Source organism: Carassius auratus, chromosome 48 (assembly GCF_003368295.1).
Source record: "Carassius auratus strain Wakin chromosome 48, ASM336829v1, whole genome shotgun sequence".
Lineage (NCBI taxonomy): Eukaryota > Metazoa > Chordata > Actinopteri > Cypriniformes > Cyprinidae > Carassius > Carassius auratus.
The window spans coordinates 8187667-8213444 of record NC_039290.1 but is presented as its reverse complement, the minus strand read 5'-3'; the positions used below and the strand labels follow the sequence as shown (position 1 = coordinate 8213444).

The window sequence follows — 25778 nt, the reverse complement described above, 5'->3', positions numbered from 1 at the left end:
ATAATGCAACAGTCAGTTGTAAAGATACAGTGGCCTCTTTGTATGTGTTTTTCTTTTGCCTTCTCTCCATTGAGAAAGAGAAAAAGAGCTAAACTTTAAGTAAATGCTCATTTAGTTGTAGCTACCACAAACAAACCCTAAACATGCAGTCCAAAAAAAAACTGCATTTTTTAGAAGTAAAAACCCCGGGTGTTTTTGTTTTTTCAAATGGGAATATCCCCAAACATTCCCAAAAGTAGGTTGTGTCAAATGAAGGTCACTTCTGAGGAAATCTGTCCCCAAAGTATAGCTAAATATGGGGCTGAAGAACCCTTAACCTCCAATACAAACGTGCCTTAGCATGCACTGCTAAGAACTTGCACTTTGTAAATGTTTTCTGTTACCACTAGAGGACAGTGATCGAACAACATGTTCCTCTCCAGTAATGTATATACCCTCCTCTGTCTCTCTGAGGAGGATTGGTGAGAATATTGTATACAGTAGGTGCTGGAGAAGTGTGTGGGTAAACTTAGCCTTCCGGAGATGTTTACTCATCGAGATCCATGTGGGAGAAACGCTGGAGGACTTGAATCCTCGGAGAAGACCCATGAGAAAGAGAGGAGAGCCAGAATAGTACCTACTGTACATAAAACACACGCGCGCGGTATCTGTCTGCAGGGGAAATGTTTGATTTGATGAAATCAACTGAGAACAGCAAACGTGTTGCCAGGCATATCGTCCCCAAGATACGTTCGATAGTTGGTTTTAAAACAGGCAAGCCATGAATCATATGATACACTCATAAAAAGTTTTTAAAAGAACCAATATTTCTTAGTGTGAATAATTTTAATCATCTAAAGAATACTTTTCTACTATAAAGAATCTTTTATGCAATGAAGCCAATAAAGAACCTTTTTTTTGAAGAACCTTATTTTTAAGCGTGTACACATCATGCTACCACATTTTCAAAATTGGTTATGAGAGAAAAAAAGAATAACAATACAACTTTTGGTCTGTTTCTCAGACAAAACTATCCTATGGCATGAAATGTAGCACTCTAGTCATATGGACTACTTTTTGGTGCTGTTTTGGAGCTTGACATCTCATAGTTTCTTCTAAATGTCCCTTTTTGTGTTCTATGGGATTGTAGATACATGAAGGTGAGTAAATTGTGACAAATTTAAATCCCTTCCTGTCATAGGCGGTAGAATGAAATGTGCATACCCACAAGCCGACATTGAGGACAGACGGTAAGTTCTAGAGATCTCCAGAAGATGTCAAGAGACCCTTGAGCATCACACACAATCAATACTTCACACTGATCACCACTAGAGACTTGTCCCTATAGCAAGATGAGCTGACTAATGAGGTCTAGGAACATGGTTTGCGATCCAATTCACTCTCAAACATCATACATTGCAGTTAGAGGATGCAATGCAGTGCTAAATGAATAAATGTAAATTATTATGGGCGTTTGTGTTTGTTGAGGCTGTTTTTTTATACCATGGTCTGTCTGTTTACTTGATTCTGATTGGCAGGCAGGTATGCATTAAAGCCATTTAATGCATAGGTAGTTCTAAGTCAGTTTATTCACCGTTCTGTATTAATGTGCTGATTTCATTGACACACACACAGAGAGAGAGAGAGGCATGCATGAGCACAGAAACATGTTGCCTCGCAACATTTATTAATAAAATAGCTTAGATACTGGATCGCTGCATTCTATTCCTCAGCAACGAGGAGGTAAAAATACTGTTTAAGTAGCCTAACTAAACCTGCAGCTTCATTACTTGTAGAGAGAGACGGGCAGATGCTCACTCAGACAAATGTCATCATCATCATCTCTCTCTCTTCCTCTCGCTCGATTGGTCGATTTATCGACAATTAATTCAAAGAAATGTGATCTTACTGCACTACTTCATGTCTGTATCTAATTTGAAGAGAGCAGGATGCAAGAGCTAACCATTTTTACCTTTCCGTTCAAATATTGCTCTGCAAACATCATTAACAGCTTTAACTTGGCAATGCTGGCATATGACTATGGTATACTTGGCCTCCAGGTCGTGTATTAAAATCTAGCCATGCATTATACTTTACTTGCTTTAGTAATGCTTTGTCATATTCTCAGAGTATAACTTGTATCTTCTCAACTTTTACCTATGCTGACTGACACATCCATCCCTTCCTACACACACATGCAAATAGAGGGAATAAAAAGTTATATATTCACCACCAGGTGCCAGTTAACAGCCAAAGAGCTACATTAGAATTCCAAAAGATGAACAGATGGTAAACAGAATCTAACATACAGACTTCTCGAATAGTTGTCATCAGGATTGGTAATTACGGTTGGTCACAAATTGTACTGCTATTCAACTGAACAATCAGCACATAAACAAAACACGTGGGGTGGAAACACGTTAAAGTGTTGGATCACTAAAATAAATAAAATTACATTTCATGATTTACTCACCCTCATATCATACCAAAACTTGCATGACGTTACGTCTTGAGGGAAAGACAAAAAGAAGATATTCCGGAGAATGTCCTAGTTCCTCTTTTCCATGCAATTAAAATGAACAGAGATTGACAAGGTTCACATACGCACACCATCCTGTGAATAGCCATGGTAAATTCCTCAGAAGTCAACACAAGACGCTCATGCTTTATTAAAAACACGACAGAGAGATATAAAAGGAAGATCTTTTCCTCACACAAATCGATACACAACCTTGGCAGGAATGTTTTACATGGTAGCACTTTGGCACAAGCAGCTGTTTACCATATCGGCCTTAACTATGGAACAAATATCATTCAAATCTACAGTTGAGCAACATTTAGAACATTTCCGACAGATTATAGTATTTATAAATATGGAGAAAACGGTATTCAACTGGAAAGTATCTGAAGCAATATTTTGTTCACAGCAACAAGGGATGTGATGGAAATACAGCCATAAATTGTGGTGAGATGCAATAATGCATGTCAAAGGTTATTGCACTATTCATTATGTACAGCAAAATGAAACAATGGAAAAATAAAAGATTTTACCGGAATGTTCCTATCTCTGCAAACATTCAGTGAGTCTACAATCATTATTGGAATGAAATTTTCAACATGGCAGTGTACGCAAGGGTGAACCCCACAAAAAGATCAAGAAATGTCCAGGTCATGCGTCATCCCCAATTCAAAAGTTAGGAAAAAAACAAGCCTATATTTAGGACAATTGTGTTTTTTGCATTGTGACATTATTTTCTACCTGTTAGGAGCATATTAATATCAATTCGAAATTTTTTTTAATTAGCTATGCGCCAATGTTAACTATGATTTTTTTTACTATTTAAACAATCATTTACATGTTATAGCCGATAACTTATATATGAAACCGATATTGATACTAAAATGCAAAAATATTTTGTCTAAAGGCATTCAAAATAAAACACGTAATAAAAATAAAATATTGTAAATGCTACAAGTGAATTTAGGCATCACAACATTGTAAACACTTATAATGTACAATCTGAAAAACAGATATTTAATTATATATTAGTTGAAGACAGACATTAGTGTTTTAATTATTGTTTTTTTTTTTTAAATATAAACTTGAGGTGAGCATAAGAAAAACCAAAAGTAATTGAAATGGGCAAAAAAAAGGATGTACAATTAAATATTCAACATTAACCAGTAATCATTAAGGTACCAATATACAGTATAGTGCATACCTAATTTAAATTAAAAAGTTTATTTTTAAAGTGCAATTGCAAGTGTATATAAAGATAGCATTCAATGTACTGAATTTTAAAAAATAATAATAATAATTGGGTCTGGTCATTTAACAGTATTTAGAAGTTATAGTCATGAGAATAAGGAAGAGAAGAAGAAATGTCATAAAAATGTCACAATGCATGAAATCTTATTGGTCCTTTTTCGATTTGGGGTAAAGTATGACCCAGACGTTTCTCCATGAGATTCACCTGTAAAATCCACCTTTGTTCCTGCATTTAAAAAAATCCCCCCCTTTTCATGTAGTTCTGCTGATCACCTGATTTATCTTTGTCACACCATACGCCTGCTTATCTCCTGTGCCCATTAACCTCTGCTGATTGCACTCTGGATATTTCTTCCCTCAATCTTCCTCTCTCTGGTTGAATTGCACTGATTGGCACCTCTGTTTCTGCAGGTAATTAGCTGCATCCACTCGAGTTGTGCGGAAGACTCCGAGTGCGTCAATGTTCCCGCACAGGCATCTGTTTTTCTGCCACATGTAGCTACTTATTAGCTCCTTTCAAATTCGGGCACAAATTAGAAAATATTTACACACTCAAGAGTGTGCAGGCGCAACTAATTCAGCCAGTGAAAAAAATGAGAAAATGATCTTAGCCTAAGAAACGACATGAAATATCTAAAGATGATGATGTTAAAGGTGACCTGTGCATGCGTTGTTGGGCATTTCAGCGTACAGCACAGTCTGTGCAACCACACGCTCCGTCTGTCTCTGCCAGGTGTGAGAAAACACAGTCTCGTGTTCCTGGGGAAATTTTAGTAAGAAATGTCCAGATGATATTTCAACAAAGTCTAAATTTCTCTAAAGTTTTTTTAAAAGTCATGTGATACTAAACTGTGCTATATTTGTGGAATGTTTAACATATCCAAATCAAAACCAGTGTAATTATTTACTTAAAAACAATTAAAGCAATAAAAAAGGAGAAAAAAATATGAAACATATTTAATTTAATCAGGGCATATTGATTTCACTAGAAATGTAAGGTAAGTGGTAAAAAATAAAATGTATGTAATATAAATTATTATTTCATGTAATATTAATAATTCTAAATATTCAATAATTAAAAAATAAAAAAATTATATGTCAGAAAATAATTGTGTTATTATTTATTATAATATTTGTCTAATAGTTATCAAATACCAAAGTGTACCATATTTCTGGAAATTCTCTTTTAAGGATTAATTTCTTTCTTCATTTTGACTTTTTTCATGACAATTTAATACAATTGTCCTAGATATAGTTGTAATTATAAATTTATAATATAACTTCAGTAAATAAGTTAAATAATTTTAGGTTGATGAACTGTATATGGGGTTCATTTGAATTCATGTAAATTGTATTTTATGTACAATTTTATTTTATTGCTTTTCTCACCTTTAGATTTTGGGGGGAAATATGACCTAGACATTTCTTTCCAGTAAATTCAGCCCCTTTATACTCCCAAAGTCAACACAAACTGTTGTGTTTTTGATTGATCACTGGCTGGTTATAAAGATTAACACCACACACTTACATTAACGTGTTCCTGATTTCAGTTGATTATTATTGTAACTACATTATGTGCTACTGCTAACCGATGCGGAAAGTAAAAAGGTGCATCCCCAGTGATGGAGCCGGGGGTTTCAGATGTGAACATATAGCTGTGTTTTAGAGTAAAATACTGCTCTGGGATCAGAGGTGGACGTTTATCTGTGGTGTGGGAGAGGGGGAGGGGGAGAGGGCTGGTCTGGGTTCAATGCCTCTGCTCTTCATGAACGACAGCAGCTGGTCGGGTATCTCAGCCAGTACGTCCTTGGCCAGTCGGGCCATGCTGAGCACCTGGTTCCCGGATCGGTCGATGTAGTCCCGGAATGGCACAAACTAGTAATACAGAGATGAATTAGATAAAAAAAAAAAAAGCTTTTTAATTGCACATAAAAATAATAAATAAGGTAAGTGCTTAAAGAAAATTATATTATAATATTAGAATAATTATATAAATAAAAAATAAATATATAAAATCTATCTACAAACAAAAAATATTATTTAATTTAATATTAATATGAGGGACAATAGTAAAGTGACATCTATTAGTAGTATTCACATTAAGAACAAATATATTTGTCTCTAAACCTTTAAAAAGTCAATGGATACCAAAGACTAACTTATTTAACTTGGCAAAACCACTTATTGTTATTATTTAGTTGAACATAATTAAAACAATTTTAAATAAAAAGAGCTAAACTGATCATGTTAAATTTATTAAGGTTTCAGTCAAGTGTTTTTTCACTATTCAAACTTAAAAAAGGCTTTTTAATTTCACAAAAAAAATGTAAGGTAAGTGGTAAAAAAAAATACTACAAATAATATTAAGTTTATATAATTTATCAAAATCACTTACTGTAATTACTTATTTAAAAACTGAAACCTAATTTAAAAAAAAAAAAGCAAATAAAAAATGAGCTAAATGTATCATGTTAAATTTATTCTGGGCATAAATTTATATTTTTACTGCACTGAAACTTACAAAAAAAAACTTTAGAAACTTTAGAAAAAAATGTTTGTGGAATGTGCAACATATTAAAACCACTTTTTTTCTCAATTCTCGTTCTAATAATTGTCTTTTATCTGCCATGCTACATTGCTGCATGTTTACTGTTTGCTTGTCCTGATTGTTGTACTTTGCAACATTTCTGAAGCTTTAAAAAAAAAATCAGTATTGAAGATAAAAAAAGGCTTTTGATTTAACTAAACAATGAATCAAACAGACAAAAAGCAGTAAAAAATAAAAATGATAGAAAAATAAAAAGTAACAAATTATTATTTAATATAACATTAATAACTTATTAAATAATATTACATACAAAGGAAAACATTATTTTGTTTTTATTAGAACTGAAAAAAGACCAAAATTACCACATAAAGATGAATAACATTATGTACCTGGACAATGTCTCTCTCAGCAGCACGTCCCCTGGAGGACACCCTGACCTCATCTCCATCCAACTCTTCCATTGCTGTTACATTACCACGAGAACAGTTACATCACATATCATATTCCTGTTTTGAAAGCATCTCTTTTCGAAGTGGCATAAGCTCACCATCAAATTCAGCCGGGCCAACTCCTACAATTATGACTGACATGGGCAGAGACGCCGCCTGTAAACAGGGAAGGGGCGGCAGTATGTGATCAGTGTCCTGCTAACATTCATTGTATCTACAGAACATTGTGACGGTCTAACAAGCAAAAATGACTCACGGTGACCACAGCTTCTCTAGTCTGTACCATGTCGGAAATGACACCGTCTGTGATGATCAACAGCACGAAGTATTGAGAGCCATCTGTCACCTCTGACGCACACCTGAGGATTTACAGTACACTAAGAGTTAAAAGCCTCTATATTTAAGCAAAACAAGAACATTACTTCTCAGAAACGGAAAATGCTTCAGTATGTGTAGTTGCACTAGAACTAGTACATTTCTAAACAGTTGCTATATTATTATGGGTGATTTCTAACTGGCCCAAGTGCAAACAAATATTCTAATTCCTAGAAATGGCTTTGGGTTACAAAAAAAAAAGAAGAGCATACTTAAGAGTTAAGGGTTTGGTCGCTATATGACTTAACAAGCCCTGCAAAAAATTTGGAGATAATGATTTTATGTCCCAGCATATCACTAGAAATACCTGGTAAAATACATGTTATTCTATCTAAGCCTTTTTCTGAACTTTCATTATTAAATCTGTCTATTCCTTCCAGTCCACCGACCCTCATAACCACCTCCAGATATTGTCTCAGTCATGGCACGTCTGAGAGAGGAGACTCGTACCAACTCTGAAAAGTTGACCACTTCAGCAGCGGCCGATCAATATCTGCCTCTTAAAGCAGCTTTGCAGTTCTGGGAGTTTGATTTTCTTCAGATTGAGAGATTTAGCTGGATTTGAAGAAGCCTTGAAACTGAAAAGGGCAATTAAAAGCCCCTTCACGAGTGTGTAGAAGGTTTGGATCTTTTGTCAGGTTGTGTGACGAGCGCTGCACGACATACGTGATTTTGAAGCAGATAAGATATTCATTTTTCAATTCAAACCCCTACATTCTTCTTCTGATCCACATTTAAAGAGTGCTAGCTATCCATGTTTTTATCAATTCGATCATGAAATTTTAATGTTATCATGAATATCAATTAATTAATAACATTATGTATTTTAAATGTAATCATATATTATTATTATTATTATTATTATTATTATTAAATAATCTTTAATCAAAACTAAAACAATTTTTTATCAATTGTAAATGAAACAGCAAGAAAAAGAAAATACTATTTTATGTTTTCAGAAAATATTATTTCAGTCTTTATACTTAACATTTTTTAAAGTAATTATTTATTATTAAGCATTTATTCAGTGTGTTACTTGCCTTTTTGTTGTAATTAATTTAGAAATTTACTAGCAATTTGAGTAAAAATTATTTTGAAGTAACTATTTTTTTTTCATTGTATATCTGTGCATCCCTAATTTTGTAGCTTTATTATAAATAAATGCATACATACATTTTATATTCTATCTAAAACATTTCCCCTAACTTTCTTGCACTAAACTCTTGAACCCTTTACATTAATTGGTTGTTTTTGCTACTATAATTTTGACACTTTCTGGCTTAATATTACAACCAGGCTGATTTCTAATGATCCATTTCTGCAGTTCAGTTTCAGTAAATTATCAGACTGGATACATAGTAGTCCACAAACTACACAAACTAACAAGAAACTTGTTTTCCATGATATGTCCTTTTAAAACGTTTTTTTGTTTTTTTTTCTGCGTGGTAAACATCAGACCTTCACTGCATCTGAGCAGCAGGTACACTGAGTGAAGTGTTAGTCAAACGCAGAATTCTGGAGGAGTCTTTGGAGCGCGTGTGCGTGAAAGTGCATTTGTGTGGAGAGTGGACAGGCTTTAGAGTGAATAACGAGTGGATAGTGACAGGAATGAGTCCAGCTTGCAGCAGAGGCAGAAAAAAGAGCGGGACAGAGAGAGAGCTCAACCTTGTGTCAATTGCAGGAGAACTGTTTAGCTTACTGTGCCACCTGGTTGATGACAGGAGCAAAGTTGGTGGGGCCGTAGAGCTGCACTTTCCGGAGACAGTCATAGTAAGCCTCCAGCACGCCTTCGATGCCGACGCAGTTTGCATTCTCACAGTCGGAGTTCTACGAGGTCAAGATACACATGCATTCCAGAAGATTACCACAAGTTCATATCTAACACATGAGGAATAACATCAGTCATTTCTGACTTACTGGCTGAGGCATATTTTATATTGTTATATGCGATGTTCAAAGCTAAAAATGCATGACAGCATAGCTTATCTTTAATAATGAATATAATGTCTGAGTGGATTGTGTTTTAAAGGGATAGTTCACCCAAAAATGAAAATGCTGTTATTGTTTGTCATTCCAAACTTGTTATAAACCTTACTTTATCCTGTGGAACAAAAAATTTTTTATTTTAACTGTCTTGAAAATGAAAGTCAACATGTTGTCCATTTTAGAAAAAAAGATTCATAAAAATTTCACACAGGTTTGGAATGACATAGTGAGTAAATGATGACAGACTTCGCATTTTAGCAAATTCATTTAACCACCCAATTATACTGTAATGTTATTGTGTTTTTTAAACCCTATAAACCCTACTGTATGATATTTTATACACAAATCTCCTTTAAATTATCAACATGACCAAACCTTTTTAAATTGTTAGTAATATTTCGAGATTAACACTTACTGGACTAAAGCAGCTGAAAATCAAATATGATGAATCAAGCTTTTTAAGGAACATTTATTTGTGCATCTATCAGTCATAATATTTGCATTTATTTTACCTCCACAATAAAAACCACAGAGTTGGATCATAAAACAAAGCATTTAAATATAATCTTATAAGACATATAACTGGGAAATTGCTGTTATAATGTTCTCATTAACTTGCAGTTCAAGCTATCAGAATTTGATCTTACTTTCTGGCTAAATAAATATCAGCAATTACACCAAATTGCATATTTTTGCACAGTTTGGGCCTCTACATAAAATGTATGTTTCTTTTCTTCTCAAGTATGAGCTCTATATTCTCCTGTATCATACTATATGAGCAATAAAAGCCTGACATATCATTATCAATAACATTATACTCAAAAAAGGACACATGCAAACTTTCTGTTTTTACGTTTTTTTTATATTTAGTTTAAAGGTTATTTTTAAGATATTTTTCTAACTATTATTTCATATGTCAGGCTTTACAGGGGTTAATGATGGCTCTTTTCAAGCTGTTCCTCACCAGGGGAAAAGCATGAGAGATCTTGCCATCAGGAGGAAGTTTAGCTCCAAAGCCATAGGCAGGGAAGAGTTTGTCACTGTCATAATCCTGGACGATTTCCCCCACGGCTTTAAGGGCCATGGCATACGCATTCAGCTGATACGGGTTCATGTAGTGGAGCGATGTCGGCTGTGATGGGTTTCCTGCGTTCAGATATCAATCAAATCAAGTTTAGACAGAAGTGCAAAGACATCATGGTCACTTACATCAGCGCCCAGCTCTAAATCTAAAACAGACAGGAGACAATCACATGCCACACAAACATAAACACAATTGCTTATGTTGTTGTATTTCAGTGAATGAAGATGGTCTTACCATTAGAGGCGGTGAAGTCTATGGCTACAGTGAAGTTCAGCTGGGTTCTGTTTTCAACATCCAAAAGAGTTTTTTAAGAAATTAAGACTTCTATTCAACAAGGCTCACTAAATTGATCAAAAGTGAAAGTTAAGACATTTATTATGTTACATAAGAAATTACAAAAGAAAAAAAAAATGCAAAAAATTATATATATTTGAACATTGTATTCATCAAAGAATCTTAAAGAATAAAAATATTAAGCAGCACAACTGTTTTTAACATAAACTGAAGACTGGAGTAATGGCTGCTGAAAATTCAGCTTTGCCCGCACAGGAATAAATTCTGTTTTAATACAGAAAATGTTACACTTAATCAAATTACAAGGAACTTTTTCAAGAACATATAAAAAAAAAATGTACAGACTTCTGATTGCTTCTTATTCCAGATGCTTTTGATTGATTGATTGCACATTACAATTATTATTATCAGCATTTTAGAAAGAACCTAACCGATCAACTTCAGAAGATCTCAGTATTAATTTAGTCTCTCTTTTGTTTTAGTGACAGCAGTGCTTGAGCTATCAAGAACAAAACAAAGATAGCAAGACACCTGACCTTTAGTACAAAGGAGTATGCATACTCATTGTCACACATTTGATTAGTAGCCTAGAAAAAAATCAGAGTCTAAATATTATAGTCCAGATATCTCCAATTCATTTGAATTCATCTGCATCAAAATGTATTTGTTAAATGTTCAAAATATTTATACTTGGTTTATTTCCAGGTTTAAATTCAATTGATTTTCAACATTGAGCTTTTGAATGCCACTGTATATGCAAATTTATAATAGACAAATAAAAAATATATATAATATATATATATATATATATATATATATATATATATATATATATATATATATATATATATATATATATATATATAGCTATCAAAGTGCACTTATAAATTATGCAGAAACTTGAAATCAAACTTCAGAGCAAATTGTCAAAATGTTTCTAACCTGCACATGCTAAATCAATTAATCAATGAATAATCTTTTTTTGTGCGTTTAAAATATACAAGCATATGTTTTTTATCAAGTCAGTGCATAATTAAAAGTCTAGCTGTAATTAAATGGCAAGCATATGGTATGATATTCTGTACTTGTTTATTGAATCATTGCCTTGACTCTTGAATTGTCTGGAAATGAGTTTGTGATGTTTGCTGTAGACTTTAATTCATTTTTTATTAGGGCTGTAAACTGATTAAACATGCTTCTTACTCATTTTTATTGCCTGCTCTCAGAAAGCATGGTTTGGGGAGCCAGGTTTCTTGCTGACTTTCAAAAACATGAAGGCTTGAATGCTTGCATGGCTCCAGTTATGGTAATTTTTTTTAACTATCACATTATATTAATACATCATTTTGACAGCCTTAATTTGTATATGCTCAATCAAACTATTTCACCATTACTGGGTTTATCGTTGAAGCACATAACCATAACTAGGCTGTCATCAAAAAAACATCTCCTATGCTTCCTTTCTATTCTATTCTACAGTATGTGTCAGTATTCAACACCTGCTGGAAAATGGTAAGTGAACTGTCCTGAAAGCTCAATGACATTAAGATCCACTCTGGTTTTATTGGTATTGTCTTTAACTCAGCATATTCAGATTGACTAATCATAATTCCACAAATGGTTTCCATGCATGCCTATTCCAGTTGCCCTCTAACCAGTAAATCTGCATCTTTCTCCAGCCTAATATATCCAATGCCTTTTAAGGGGCACTCACCCTCCTCGAATGAAGTCCACAAATGTGTACTCCGATTCCACTTTGAAGGACAAAAGTGTTACCTAGAGAGAGTGAAAGAGAGAGAGAGAGGAGAGATAATGGAAGTCATTATGAAAATAAATCAGAAGAGGAGAGCGCTTGACAGGTGATCCATTCACACGTACCGTGCCAGAGTTGACGTATTTCTTTTTCCTGCCTTTCTTCTTGGGATTCAGAACCTGAAAGAAACAAAAAAGACACCCATCAAGCATGGCTGAAAGGAATATGCCATATTACTGAAGTGTCCTCACATGTTTTCTTTTTTCTCTCTTATGATTCATGAAACATTTTTGGCACTTCATGAATACGCTCCTGTTGTTAAAATGGCATTAGAAGCACACGTTTTAGTTATTTAAATCAGTTCAAAATTATTATTGCATGGAAAGTAACTAGTTTTCAACACATTAAATATCTATCACGTTCTCTGTCATATCTAACAATGCTGATCTGTTGACTTTATATCCAAATCACAGTAGTTAAACTATTTTTAATTAACACATTTTAAAAGTACTAAAGCACAGTATTTAGTTGTGTCCCACATTTTTGTATATTTTATGTATACTATTACATACTAAAAATTGTTATATAATTTTGAAACCCTTTTTTACTTCGCAAATCAGATTTTTAGCCTGTGCATGGCAAGTGTTTTTAAACGCATCAAAATAACTCTAAAAATGCTCAAATGTTGAAAATGTTTTTTACCTCATAAACATTGAATTGGCTCTGTCCGCGAGACAGCTCTCTGTAGCTGGTCGTAAACTCTCCGATGAAGTCATGACTGAAGAAAAATGAAAGCTCTTACTTGAGCGAGGAATAGTTAATGAACACTGCACGAGCATGCTGAGAAAAATTATTTTGGCTAATGAAAATTTGACTTGAGTTATTCTTGTTATGCAGGATAATTTATGTATTCATGAACACAATATTTACTACCTACAAGGGGAAGACAAGCCACGGAAAACAGTGTACCTTCCATCTCTGTCCCAGTCATAAACATCAACCTTCACTGTTCTGGAGAGATTACAAACAAATCAAACACACAGCAAGTCAATATCTAAAATGAAGTGCAGACAGCCTGAATTTTCTCAAAAGGTCAGAGTAAGACAGCAGCCTGGTGAGTCCACGGATCCGGTCCAAAATAACACCAGCACCGGCCGCTGCCTCACTCCAGCTGACTGCTGGGATTATTCCGACTGCCACAGGGACACAGCTGCCCGTTTCCACAGCTCACGGCCCCAGCGGCGTCTCATTTAAACACCTCAGAGCTCACAAGTCTGAGGGATGCTTTAAAAATCTATTTCTCTCAAAAATCACAGACTCCCATCAAAAATGCATAGATGATTTAAATGTTGGGGACATAAATACACATGCGCTGGTTCTCGGGAATGCACCCCAGAATCTAATGCATAAAATCAATAATGTATCTTTACTCGTATCTTACATTTACTGTATTAGGGGTGTCAAAATTACACATTTAAGCTATTTTTAGTTATTAACATTGTTAATGCTTTTATATTCTGTATCAATATCTTCTTTGTGATTTTTTTTAAATAATCAATGACATCATAGTAAACTAAATTAAAACCATAAAAAAATTGTTACTTGAAATGAAATATTATGTAAAACAAAATAACATTTAAATGTTTTATTTCCGATAGCTGCCAATGCAATAAAAATGCATATAAATATATACACATATTTAAAAATATAAATAAATATAAACTAAAATAAAAATAAAATTAACAAAAGCACACAACACAATGACTAAAACTTTCAAATTAAAATGAAAACAGAAATGTAAAAAAAGATTCAAATATTAATAAAAACTATAATAGTTTAGTGTTGATGATAATAAAATAACCCTGTTATGGATAACTTATTCAAACAGTAAAACCAGAGGGGAAGTTCAACATAAGTCATTTTGATTTCTTATTGTGGTGAAATCGAATTGCTCAGGATATCAGCAACAACATCGGTTTAAATTTAAGATTAAGACCATAAATGCAATTTTTCAATTTAATTCTGCCAGATTTGCAATTCCTCTGTTTTAATGCAAGGGTAGGTGTACTTGAGTAAAGAGAACATTACAATTACACAGTATTTTGTCAAATAACTGAATGTATTAACAAGGAACACATTCTAAGATTTATTACAATGAAACATTTAACAGATTGGCATTCCTAATATTTCAATTAAAAGAAAAAAGGTATTTAAACCCATTTTTACTGAATCCCATTTTTTATAAATATTTCAAAAGTGATTTTTTTTTTCACAGCAAGAGCAGAAACATGCATTAAGAAATCAGACAGAGTCAATAATGGCTCAATATTATGTAGCCATGCAGCAGGGTTGTACTCTTGTTTTTTTAGGAGCCTCACCTGTCATAGTCTCCGTTACAGAGAGCTCGCACTGGGATGGTGAAGGGCTGCCACACAGGGTTCAAAGTATTCTTTATCACTTCTGTTTTGTGACAGATAGTGAACCTACAAAAGAGTCAAATCAAAAAGGAAATCTTACATAAAGGCATGTTATGACACCCGAACACTTTTCTTTGAAGGAATGTGTTTGAAAATGAATACCAACGAAACACAGCATGACATCGATAAAAGTGGTCATCATCAAGAGCAGCTCATGGTGGGCACGACGAGCCTCTACCATAACCCTCTTATCAGTCAAGTGAGCTAACACTTATGGGTCATTTTTATGGGGTGTTTTAAATCTAGAAATATTCAGCTAATACCATGTCCTAACCAAGCACAAAGTAATAAAAAAAACATGTTCCACCATGTCAACACAAAGCAGGACATTATGTCAGTTGTTTGATTTATGTATAACAGTAAGCATAGCTGTATATTAAACCCAAAATAGGTTCTGACTGATTGTGAATTTTTTTGCTTTGAAAATTATTTAACAATCAGTGAGGACAGAAAAATCTGGAAAAAGGTAAATACACCATAAAAATGCAGTTTGTTTCAAAATTCTGTACTTGTTTACAAAGAATTGAATTTACAATGAAAGCCAATGAGGGCCGTCCAAGTTGTGAGGAAATTTACCATTAAATCATTTGCACACCAATGGATCCTGTGCAGTGAATGGGTACCGTCAGAGTCCAAACCGCTGATAAAAACATCACAATAATCCACAAGTAATCCACTCCAGTCCATCAATTAACAGATTGTGCAGAGAAAAAAAAACGTGCTTGTAAGAAACAAATATATCAAGATGTTTTTAACTGTAAACGGTTGCTTCTGCCTAAAATACGAGTCCTCTATCTATAATATTGTTTTTTTTTTCCAATGAAAAAGTCATCTTGTCTGAATCAGGAGAGATTATGAGCAAAAGCAGCCAAAAGCAGTTCTAAACAAATATGATGGTGGATTTTGATGCAACTTTTTCACTTTAGGAAGCGTTATTATGGATTATGTAGTCAGAAGTGGTAGTTTAATGATGGATTTATTTCTTATGAACGTGCAGATTTTCACTTCAAATTACGTTAACTGATGGACTGGCGTCGTGTGAATTACTTGAGGATTTATCAGCTACTTAGTACTACTCTCACTCTGACGGCACCCATTCACTGCAAAGGATCCAATGGTGATCAAGTGATGAAATGCTAAACTACTCCAAATCTGTTCCAATGAAGAAACAAAGTACTCTGCATCTCGAACGGCCTGGGGGTGAATTATTGTTCATTTTTGGGTGAACTACTACATTAAGACATTGTTTATTAAAAACAGGAAGTTAACAATAAATACTACTTTAGCTGCTCATACTCACGTGCCATCTTCATTGCTGCGGTAAAACACCAGGAAGGGATCAGACTTCCCAAAGAAATCCTTTTTATCCAACTTGTTAGCACAGAGTTGCATGGTTGCAATGTCCTGTTATAAAACTCTTGATTACTTTGGGATAGTTGGAAATACAATATTCCTAAAGCTACCAAAAAACTAACAAGTTGCACAAACAAACAAACAAAACACATGCACCCCTGACACAGAGTCTTCAATATGGGAAATATTATATCAAACAATGCATTTTAATTGCTAGCCTTAGTTAACATCTCTCCGGAGCATGAGTTCAGTACACAACAAAGGCAAAATACTAGGACAAGAAATCATTTCCACAGAGAGGACACATTTGTGTTAGAGGAGAACAGCAATTGGTTCATACATATTAATGTTGAGCGGAGGTCTCCAGTGTTTAGCTATTTATTGGTGCTGTTCTCTTCAGAATACCAGATCTCTGGAGAGACCCACAAGACCAGGAGGGAAGTCACACATGCAACAGAATTAATTGGATCTTGATAAAGAGAGCACTCAAGGAATACGTTCTGGGTGTCACACTAGACAGATCTGCCTTGTAAAACGGCCATCTCTCTTGGGGAGACTGAAGCTGTATTTATGGTGAACTGTAATGGCTTTCTGGCAAAAACTCCCTGTAGCTACATGTTATTAAAAGGACACAGAGGGACGAATTTGAATATATATACAGAATTTCTGTCATCTGAAATGATATTTATGTGGTTTTACGGACTGGCCCAAGGCAATGAAATGAAAAGAGATGGACAGTTTAAAACAGTTATTAACATGGATGGGTCAAAATAGTGAGCCAAATGCTAAAGATAACATGATCTTGCAGTCTTGCATTGATCTCTAAAAGTGTACAAGGGTTTAGGATTATATGAGTGTGGGGAATCTCACAAAATTATGTCCAGGTCACATTTCACCCCAAAATCAAACAGGTTTTCTTGAGCATCATGACATTTTTAGGACCATTAAGCACATTTATCACATCCACCCCATGCATTAATAAACATACTCTAATGTTCAAAAGTTTGAGGTCGGTAAAAGGAAAAAAAGAATGCTTTTGCATAGCAGTAATGTGAATTGGGCCAGGAAATGTGTTAATTATTACAAAAATAAATATAAAATAAAAAACATGTTGTAATGCAAAGCGAATCTTAATGGTTCTAGAAGCTTCCTTTCCTTTAAACTAAATGTTTTTTTGTTTGTTAGTTTTTAGATTTTGATATGAATATTTTCCCCACGATAAAATATCACACACGCTAGACAGTTTTCATGAGATTCACTCGTTCACTCTTCAGCGACTACAAAGAAATTGATGGTGGATTAACTGGGTAAATCTTTTTATTCACTCCTTTTTCTGTCTCTCTGTGCCTAATCTTAGCAAAAAAAACCTTCACCTCTGATATTTAAATACAATGATGAAAGACTGTAGTCAGACTAAGTGTGTGTGCATGAGGATAGTTTTGTACTGACCCGACAATTGCTGAGTTCCTCAGCTGTGAAGATAATGCTCCCACATTTCTTCCCAGGAATCCCCCTTGAGAAAAGATAGATAAATGCTTTTAAACTTTCAATAAAATGTGGGGTAAAGACAAGAGTTCAAGTCAACCCCTGGTGAAGACTGGCTCAGTTTTAAGCACACTGCGAGGCCACTCAAAATCAGGACAAATAAGACGACTCCATTTTTGTGTGCTTTTCCAGAGGTGCCCAAGCACTTTTTGCTGCTAAGAGCATTCTCCAGTACAATTCGACTGCACTAACGGTAATGGTGGGCCACTTCAGTCACTGAATAACCCACATCGAACCTCTGAAAAGTACATGATTCACCTGAAAAGAGGGAAAGTGTAGGGAATGGGGGAAAAGGTGATGAAGGTTATCTAGAAAAAAGATTAAAGGCTGATGGCGAGGATGAAAGAATGTGTGAGGGAAAAGAGAAAGATTCTGAGTGAAAGAGAGGAAGCAGCAAAAATTAAGTGATGGAACATTATATTGCAAAGAAAGACACTGAACACACATTGATTTTTGGAAGTTAATAAAAATGAAATGACATATTTCTGAGTGAAAGAGGGTATTTAATGAAAAAAAGTTTTAAAATAATTAAAAAACAATAATAATAATTTTTAAACAAGTCTCTTATGCTCATCGAGGCTGCATTTATCTGATCAAAGATATAGTAAAAACAGTTATATTGTGAAATATTATTACAATTTAAAAATAACCATTTACTATTTAAATATATTTTATTCAATATAATTTATTCAGCAAGGATACATTAAATGAAACAAGACATTTATAAGGTTACAAAATATTTATTTTTTAAATAAATGCTGCTCTTTTGAATTTCCTATTCAAAGAATCAAAGAATCTGGACAAAAAAATATCACAAAAAAATGACGCAGCAAACAATGTTTTCAACATTGATAATAAAAACCATCACTAATAACGAAGCACAAATAATAATTAATAATAACTGCACAGTAGATTAGAACGATTTCTGAAGGATCACATGACACTGAAGACTGGAGTAATAATGCTGAAAAATTCATATTTCATTTTATATTAAGATAGAAAACAGCTTCTATATTGTAATAGTTTTTCAGAGTATAATTGTTTTTACTGTATTTATGGTCAAATAAATTTAGCCTTGGTAAACACCAGAGACCTTTCAAAAACATAAAAAAAAATACATTAATTATTTCAAAGTATTTCAAAGGAATTGACTGGTTTGTGAAAATCATGTGATGAAAAATAAAGCTTGGTGAAATCAGTTTTATAACATGCATCGATGAATCGTTCAAAATAACACTAGGAGCACCCTTTAAGAAGTAAAATAGAGTCATTTCTGATTTCATGCGGACTCAAAGTGGGCATGGGCTTATGCACAAAACATATCAAATAGCATATACTGGAGTCTGGGTAGTCTAGTACATTTGTTATCAAATTATAAAATGAGGTGATTGATTCCAGCTCCAAAGACCTGTCTCCATGGCCACAGACTTTCTTTCATCATTTTTAAACCCCATTCTAAGTGGTCTCATGCCATCTATACATTTGATTGGCTAAAATCAGATTCCCATGGGAACAAATATCACCGCAACTGCTGAGAGCCAGGTTAGCCTGATACTTTAGTACAGCCTTTGATCCTCAATCTATTCACACACACACGTGCATAAACTCACAATGGTATGCACACACTCACCTACTGACCACCTGCAGGCTAGAAATCCAGTTAAAGCTCAATGATGCCAAATAGGAATTTAGACTGAAGGACATCTAAGACAGGCAAGCGTCCCACCACGCTTCTCATCTCCCCCCTCCTGAGACACATGTCAGATCCAGACATGCAGGTAAGATTCAGTGAGGCGGATCTGCCATGGAGAAACTAGAGGTGGCGTGGAGTCTGAAAATGACTCTTTGCTGTGGGAAGTGTTTTGTCAAGTTATCTCCAGCTGGCTGAGCTGTAATGAATGTGATTATATAATAGTTTTTAAAAAAATACAATGCTACATATTATTATATTCTTGCAAATTTCACAGTGCATTCTGGAGGGAAAAAATAAATAAATAAAAAATAAATAAAATAAAATAAAATAAAATTTGATCATGAGGATCACTCTCCAAAATAGGTTCCTTTTGTCTTCCTAACCGATGTATAAATAATGATAAAAATATTACAAATGAAAATCTAGTAATTTTCTTATATTTTCTGTCGTATGTTTACACCTGTATTAAAAGTTTCAAAAAATTTCCATCTAATCTATTTTAGTTTAAAAAAAAAAAAAAGTAAATAAAAAATTCAAGCATGGGTGCATTTAATTGATCAAGTGACTGTAAAGATTTTTTTTTATCTATTTCTGTGCTGTTCATTTGAACTATATTAGAATGGTTTCTGAAGCATCATGTGAGATTGAAAGCTGGAGTAGTGATGCTGAAAATTCAGCTTAAAATATATTCAAATAGAAATCAGTTTAAGTTGTAATTATGTTTAACTATATTAAAGTTTTTACTGTATTTTTTTGATCAAATAAGTGCAAATAAGTTCTATATCCATTTCACTTTTGCACAACAAATATGAAAGTCATTTCTAAAGTAGTTTCAAAATGGAAAGTCCTCACAGAAAGATCACAAATGCAGCATATCAGCTAAAACAGAAAATGAACAATACTAGACAAAAAAAGCAAGCTACTGATTTTTTGGTGTACAAATGCAAAGACCAAGTAAGGAGAGAGTTCAGCTTGTCCGAAGAGTTCACATCTTGCCCCAAGCATCGAATCGTTTTCAAGGTCACACGTGGCTCATCATAACCGTACTCTCTCATTACTCAGTACTAGTGAATGTATAACTCAAGACAGCTGTCAGTGTCACTAACTCTTCGGCATTCACTTTCCCGCTGCTATGGAAACAACTTATAAAGGTGAGCCAAAGAGGTTTTCTGCAGCCAACGAGTCTCCATCACTGCCACCATACACAAAAGAACAGGAAGTGCCAATAGTGTAAGTAATACTCGACTCTACAGAAAGAAAAAGAGTGAAATGAGAGATAACAAAAAAATATTAATAATAAAATTTAAAAAAAAATCACTGACTGACAGGTAGGAAATGAATGAGAGAATAAATTAATAACATTTAATGAATGACATTTAACATTTCCAGAAGACATGTCTTTGGATTTAGAGTTATTGCACTCAAATGCCTCGCTTTCAGTTAAACCACATTGTGGTATGAAACTATTCATGGTCACAGGAGAAGAATACACTCTTTTCCAGCTGGGCTGTCACCTCTCTAACACAGCATATCTGACAGACAGAACAAAAGCATCTCAAGATTTTATCGGAGAGCTTCAAACCCCCCCGCTTTACTGTGTCTGCGCCAAAAACATCCTCCCTGCATGTTTAATCAGAGTCCTCAGCAGCCTGGATAAATCTGGGCGGCATTAGAGCGGAGACGCCGAGTCCCTCTTACAGGACAAAGACATGCAGCACTGCTGTATGTGTGTCACGAATGCATCAAGAGATCCTTCAAAAGCACAAAAATGACATTCCAGTACAAATTTGTTATTCAAATTAGTAGTGTGCCCACATATCAATTGTATTCACATTTTACATGTACAAAATGACATTGTTTGGAAACTATAAAAAGTCTACAGACAAGATTACTTTTGGCAAAATAAATAAAATAATAGCAATAAATTATAAATTAAAAAATAAATTATCAGTAATAGTATTAAAATGAATAATTATTCATAATAGTGTGAATTATTAATTGTTGATTTTCATATTATTTAACATTTCTATTATTAATTTAAAAATTACATTTTCTTGAGAAAATTTGATGGTGCTTACCCATATAGAACTCACAACCACAATGCTTTGAACTCAATGCCACAGTGTTTTAAAAAGTGTTGCGGAAAGTTACTTTTAAAAGCTATACATTGCAATAGTACATTACTCCCCATAAAAGTAACTAATTGCATTCCTTAGTTGCTTTTTATAATGTAATGCATAACATTACTCTTGCATTCCTTTTCCTCATCTGAGCTGAGCTTGCTTGTTTGTTTGTTTTTCATTTAAAAAGTTCTTTATTTAGCAAATGTAAAAGCCCTTTCACAGCATAATTTAAATGAAAAAGCCTCAGCCATTCTGGATCGCATGAGGAATAAGATGAAGGAGAAGAAAGTTCAATAAAAAACAAATGTCATGTTTATCTAAAGCCATTTTGCTTATTAGAATGGTTGAATTTAATCAACAAAGGTTAGCAGCAAAGATATTGGTTAATAAAATTGGATGAAATACAAAAAGGATATTTTATTCATTTTGAGTCTAGAACAGTAACCTTTATGTTTATACAGTACTCTGCACTTACTCCTGATTTCTCTCAACATGGGGACAGGAGAGCTGTCAGTCAATAAATGGGAAAACAAACAATGTATCTGTATGGTTACACAGTTTGTGTTCAGCAGAAGAAACAAACAATCTGAGACTGAGTAAATGGTGACAGTATTTTCATTTCTGGGTAAACTATTAATTTAATTAATCATTCAACAGGCAAAAAGAAGTCATTCAGAAAAGTAATAGCACACCTCTTTTCTATAATCTAAGGTCTCATTTATAACACAAGCAGTAGAGAATGACTTCTAATACTTCAAGTTATTGGTTTGTTCATAGAGCATATTCCACTAATTATTTACTGAGTATTTTCAGTTATTTTTTATTTTTTTTTATCATATTGCTGTTGTTGCTTTGTATCATGCAAAACAACAGCCCTTAACGGCAATAAAAACCAGTTCAGTGCATGGCCTCTTGGGGCTTTAATTTGTCATACAGCTCTTCAACTGGCATGTAAATGTGGCAAGATCATGCAGCGAAGCATTGTTGTTCCTGTAGATAAAATGACATTATCAATATAATGGGGCCTCATAAAGGTGAATTGCATGAATTTTAAAACACTCAAGCTGCTAAAAATACAGTTGGAGAGACCAGCACGTTGTGTTGCTGAAGTACGCTGCAGGTTCAGCCATTGGAACAGACTGTAGAGAATGAGTAAACTGGCCAATGAGGCGATGATGGAGGGGGTTTTAGTGAGCATGCACTGATCTCACTGTAGGAGATAGTGTTTGGTCAAAGCAGGTTAATAGCTGTCAAAAATGCCCTGCTACCAACAGCATTCAAAACACAGATTGTAGAGGTGCAAATCAGAGCAATTAAGCAGCCAGTAACTGTCTGTCGGAGAGGAAGTGTTGTAGAGAAATGCAAATACATACCCTATCTGAAGTGCCTGATCCAGATAAGCACAGTGATCATGTGACAGGTAACTTGATTATGCATAATGAGTGTTTACAGGTCTGCTGGCTTGCAGATTTGGCACACACACACACACCTGGCGCGGAAATCAGCAACCATGCTTAAGTTCTAAGCTTGTGGTTCGCTCTTAATAAGCCAGAGACTCTTCTGCAGGTCAAATGCAACAGCTGTGTCCACGGATAAAAGAGCTTGAGATACGCTTAACCTCATCCCCTAAAATAGCATCACCAGAATACAAAGTAGACATTGAGATATTCCTGTGATTTTGGACTTTTGAACCGAAATGGGTATTTCAGCCAGGAATGCATCAACCTGTCATCATTTACTCAGCCTCATGTTGTTTCAAAATTGTATGCATTTGTTTCTTCTGTGCCAAAAGATTATATTGCACACCACTGACATTCACTGAGGTTTAAAAATATATCTTCTATATATACACACATATATTTAAGAGCTATGGCACAAGGCAATATTTTCTGAGAGTGGAGACTTGTGGGTTTGAATAACACAAGTTGTATGGACTTCTCTTATGGTATTTGGCATCAATTCTTCAGAAGATCTAATTTTGTGTTCCAGAGAGGAACATGAGGGTGAATAATTGCCCATTTAATGTGAACTTCGTATTTAAAACTAACAGCTATTTTACATTTTTACTGAAAAATCAACAACAAGTATTTCTAACAAAATATGAAATAAAATATGTATACATTAGTCAAATAAATGTGTCTACAGATTAACAGGTTAATGAACTGTATTACTTGTGATGAACTACTTTCTAATACTTTTTAAAAGAATAAAAAGTATTAAAGTTATGAATTACAATTATAAAGAAAAATTGTATAATTGACATTATTAATATCACTAATAATTGCTGATGAATTATTTTTATTTTACTGATTAATATTAACACATTTAACAATAATTTGATGGGGTTTACCTATATAAAAGTCAGTCTGCAGTGCTCTGAATAGTTTTGCTAAATGGATGATAGGGTTTTACTATATCATCGAAGTCAAAAGAGCAAGACTCTAAAAATGGCTCAGATCCATTCTTCAATGCAGCTCTAATGGATTTTTTCTCTATTTTGTCCAAGAGGCAAAAATAAGTAATTTAGAAAAGTAATAGCACACCTCTCTTCAACAAGCGTTACTATCTAATGTCTCATTTATGGTGCAAATAGTACATCACATACTTAGTTATTGGTATGTTCATAGAGCATATACTACTAATAATTAACTCAACATCGCATTTGGCCTATCCAATATCCAATGAACTGGTCAATGACTACAGTAGATAATACATTCATTACACACACACACACACACACACACACACACACACATATATATATATATGTAACAATTATATTTTCAATGCAGAACAGATGTCTAATGTGTCAAAAATGTATGATACATCTGGAGTGTACTGAACATGTAAATGTTTTCCATGCAACGGAGTGTGAAAATCCATTTCAGCTAGTGATAAGTGTCTAATCAGAACACTGACTGTAGTGTTTTTGGCAGTTTATCTGGATACACTTCACCCTCATACATCTCAGTATAAACCTGTGACAGCGCTGCTACTATGATAAATGTCTCCAACACTGAGGGTATTTTCACAGAAAATGTCATGCTTTCTTTTGAGCTAATTAGAAGATGAGTTTGTGTGTGTGTGTGTGTGTGTGTGTGTGTGTGCAGGGGGTAGAGAGTTAGAATGCGAATTATGTATGAAATAGATTGATCGAGTGTGTAGAAAAGCACATGGGCGTAACATTAGGTAATTTATTTTCAGCAGTGACCAATGACAAATTACCCACCTTCTGATGGAGTAATTCTTCCTACCTGCGTGGCAAAACGTTTTTTAGGAGCTGATTTGAAAGATTTTCAATACTCATACATGCCAAATAGATTGCAATCTGTACAATTTCAAACCCCGAGCTGAAACACTGACACCCGGTCTTGTTATTGTACAGCATTTTACATTCTCTCATCTCAAACATTCCTGGACCGAAACCAGGTTGTCTAAAAATATTTTGCTCAGCCTGACAGTATATGGCTCTCTTCTATCCACGCACATTTCCTCCACAAATCCACACCACTCACATGTGGAAATGAGGCAGGAGAAAAATCAAGCCCGAAGGGCCCCTGAATATGGCACGGAACTCTTAAATCCCCATCTCCAAACATCCTTTGGCATCCTTATCCTTAGGACTCCCTGGCCTTATCTTGCTAAAACAGAGGGCATTGGATGTATTTGCCCAAATGCAGTGCTATGTAATTGATAAGCCACTAGTCTTGGTGGGTTGCCATAGAAACCAGCAGGTAATAGAGTAGTACCTCTTCCTCCACACTTCCACCCCGGTGTGTTACAGTATCTGCCCACTAGCTCTTTAGAGAGACGGGCTGACCTACTAAAATATGCCTATTGCCGCCAACCTTTTTCCTAATCCGCTGCTCGACGCTTGCACAGCACAGCAGAAAGCGTGACACGAAGGCCAAAAGGAGATGGCCCATTTAGTTTTTTGCCCCATGCTGTGTCACCATCAGACGCATTTACAAAAAGCTGCCCATCTACCATACAGTGATACAGAGCGTGTACACAGCACCCGTCATGTTCTTCGGGGAAGAAAACCAGCTGCTGGAAGGGACTTACAAACTATTTTCCCATGTTCTTCGGGGGTTTAGTCACACTGTCTAGCCATATCTTCAATGTCTTTCATTTAGCTTTGCAAGTGACTTAAAACAACTTATATTCCGATCACTGAGCCCCATTATGGAAAAGCATGCAAATTTCACATTTGAACACATCAGTCGTGTGTTTTTGCTTCATATGTCATCCACTGTTGCTATTGTTAACTAAAACTTTAAAAAATAAAATTTCAGTAATTAATCTAAAGCTGTAAAGAAAAATTTTAATGTTAGGTTAAATTTCTTTTAA

The 25778-nt window shown here is 34.4% G+C and overlaps 1 protein-coding gene across 1 annotated transcript in view; it reads right to left on the bottom strand.

Moving 5' to 3' along the window:
• Positions 1–4863: 4863 nt before the first annotated feature.
• Positions 4864–25778, bottom strand: part of LOC113065735 (copine-9-like) — a 38888-nt gene continuing 17973 nt past the window's right edge. Inside the window, exons 8-21 of the mRNA XM_026237227.1 lie at positions 17517–17580; positions 16015–16118; positions 14616–14720; positions 13207–13248; positions 12940–13015; positions 12363–12416; positions 12199–12260; positions 10425–10471; positions 10071–10252; positions 8820–8947; positions 7002–7104; positions 6844–6901; positions 6686–6759; positions 4864–5623 (exon numbers count right to left, since the gene is read on the bottom strand). Coding sequence (XP_026093012.1) covers positions 5435–5623; positions 6686–6759; positions 6844–6901; positions 7002–7104; positions 8820–8947; positions 10071–10252; positions 10425–10471; positions 12199–12260; positions 12363–12416; positions 12940–13015; positions 13207–13248; positions 14616–14720; positions 16015–16118; positions 17517–17580 — 1288 coding nt within the window. The 3' untranslated portion in view covers positions 4864–5434. The remainder of the gene's footprint in view (positions 5624–6685; positions 6760–6843; positions 6902–7001; positions 7105–8819; positions 8948–10070; positions 10253–10424; positions 10472–12198; positions 12261–12362; positions 12417–12939; positions 13016–13206; positions 13249–14615; positions 14721–16014; positions 16119–17516; positions 17581–25778) is intronic.